At 44.2% G+C, this 1,126-nt stretch overlaps 1 protein-coding gene across 1 annotated transcript in view; it reads right to left on the reverse strand.

The window, feature by feature from the left end:
* The window catches only part of LOTGIDRAFT_176377 (hypothetical protein), a gene marked incomplete at both ends in the record, with an annotated part of 8,504 nt that extends 7,420 nt beyond the window's left edge, over nt 1-1,084 (reverse strand). The window contains one exon of the mRNA XM_009047421.1: nt 488-1,084. Coding sequence (XP_009045669.1) covers nt 488-1,084 — 597 coding nt within the window. The remainder of the gene's footprint in view (nt 1-487) is intronic.
* Nucleotides 1,085-1,126: the final 42 nt, after the last annotated feature.

Consider the following 1,126-nt stretch of genomic DNA (forward strand, 5'->3'; position numbering starts at 1 on the left):
CACTCTTTTAATAACAATGCTATCGTCTTTCTTAAGTAAGTTTAACGCTTCACGTTCCACTCGTGTGAGATTAGGCTTNTCGTGTGTTATGGAAATGTTCACTGTTTGGCTATTCATACTAGCAAATGCTTTCAATATTTCAGGATGGATGGCGGCCTGAGGGGGTGTCCACGTGGATTTAGGAATAAACATTGTTCTAGCACCACGTGGGGGGTGGTTTCGAAAAAAATATGTGCAGCTAAGATTTCGTTGAAATCGTTCAATGGATGGTCGGAGATAATTCAAGTTAGCTATCTTTGGTGTGGGAATAAACTTAAGTCCACGGTCTAAGATTGAATGCTGAAGGGGTGTGAGAATTTTGCGGCTCAAGTTAACTACAGTTTGGCCTAGCGGTGGCCTCTCAGTATTTATATCCCCAGTAATTAGTTTAAAGACTTACTCGATTAAAGGAGGTCTTTGGTATCTGATCACGGTTGTTGAGGCCTACATGAAGAATAATGGTAGTAGGTTTGGGATCATGGTCGTATGATTCCAGGATTGACTGTATGTGATGGATTTGGGCACCGGGGTAAGAATGTATTTCGGTGTCCGAACTGGTTTTGGTAATTCGATTCAGGTTAGATGATCCAATTATTAAAGTTGATTTCTTTAGAGCAGGTAGTTTCCATAATGATTTGTCCTTGGTTTGGTGATAATACGGTTTGGTAGCGGATATAATGGTCGTCGACGGTGTGATTGGTACTGGTTTGGTAGTTAGAATTGTAGCATTGGGAACGGACTGGGATCTGGTTCGAGGAGGGGAAGGTCTGGATACATGTCTCGACTTGGATGGAGACTGAGGGGTGGTTTGCTGGTCCAAAAACGCACAGAAGGAAGAAAGGTTGGCGGATCCTGGATCACGTGGTGAAGATTCAGATGGTGTGGAAGGGGAAGACGAGTCTGAAAGTGAAAAGAGAAGGGGTGTGCCCTCTCTACGAGAGCGTTTACCTATGTCTGCTGGACTAGGAGTAGGTGAACTTCGGGCTCGTTTAGGGGTTTGGTTCGGCAGCGTGGTAGCTCTAGATGGTGCAGGTGTAGTGTCCATTTCAGTTGGTAGAGATATGGTTACTCTGGTTTTTGTTTCGTT

The sequence above is a fragment of the Lottia gigantea genome, assembly GCF_000327385.1.
Source record: "Lottia gigantea unplaced genomic scaffold LOTGIsca_1118, whole genome shotgun sequence".
In the NCBI taxonomy this organism is placed as follows: domain Eukaryota; kingdom Metazoa; phylum Mollusca; class Gastropoda; family Lottiidae; genus Lottia; species Lottia gigantea.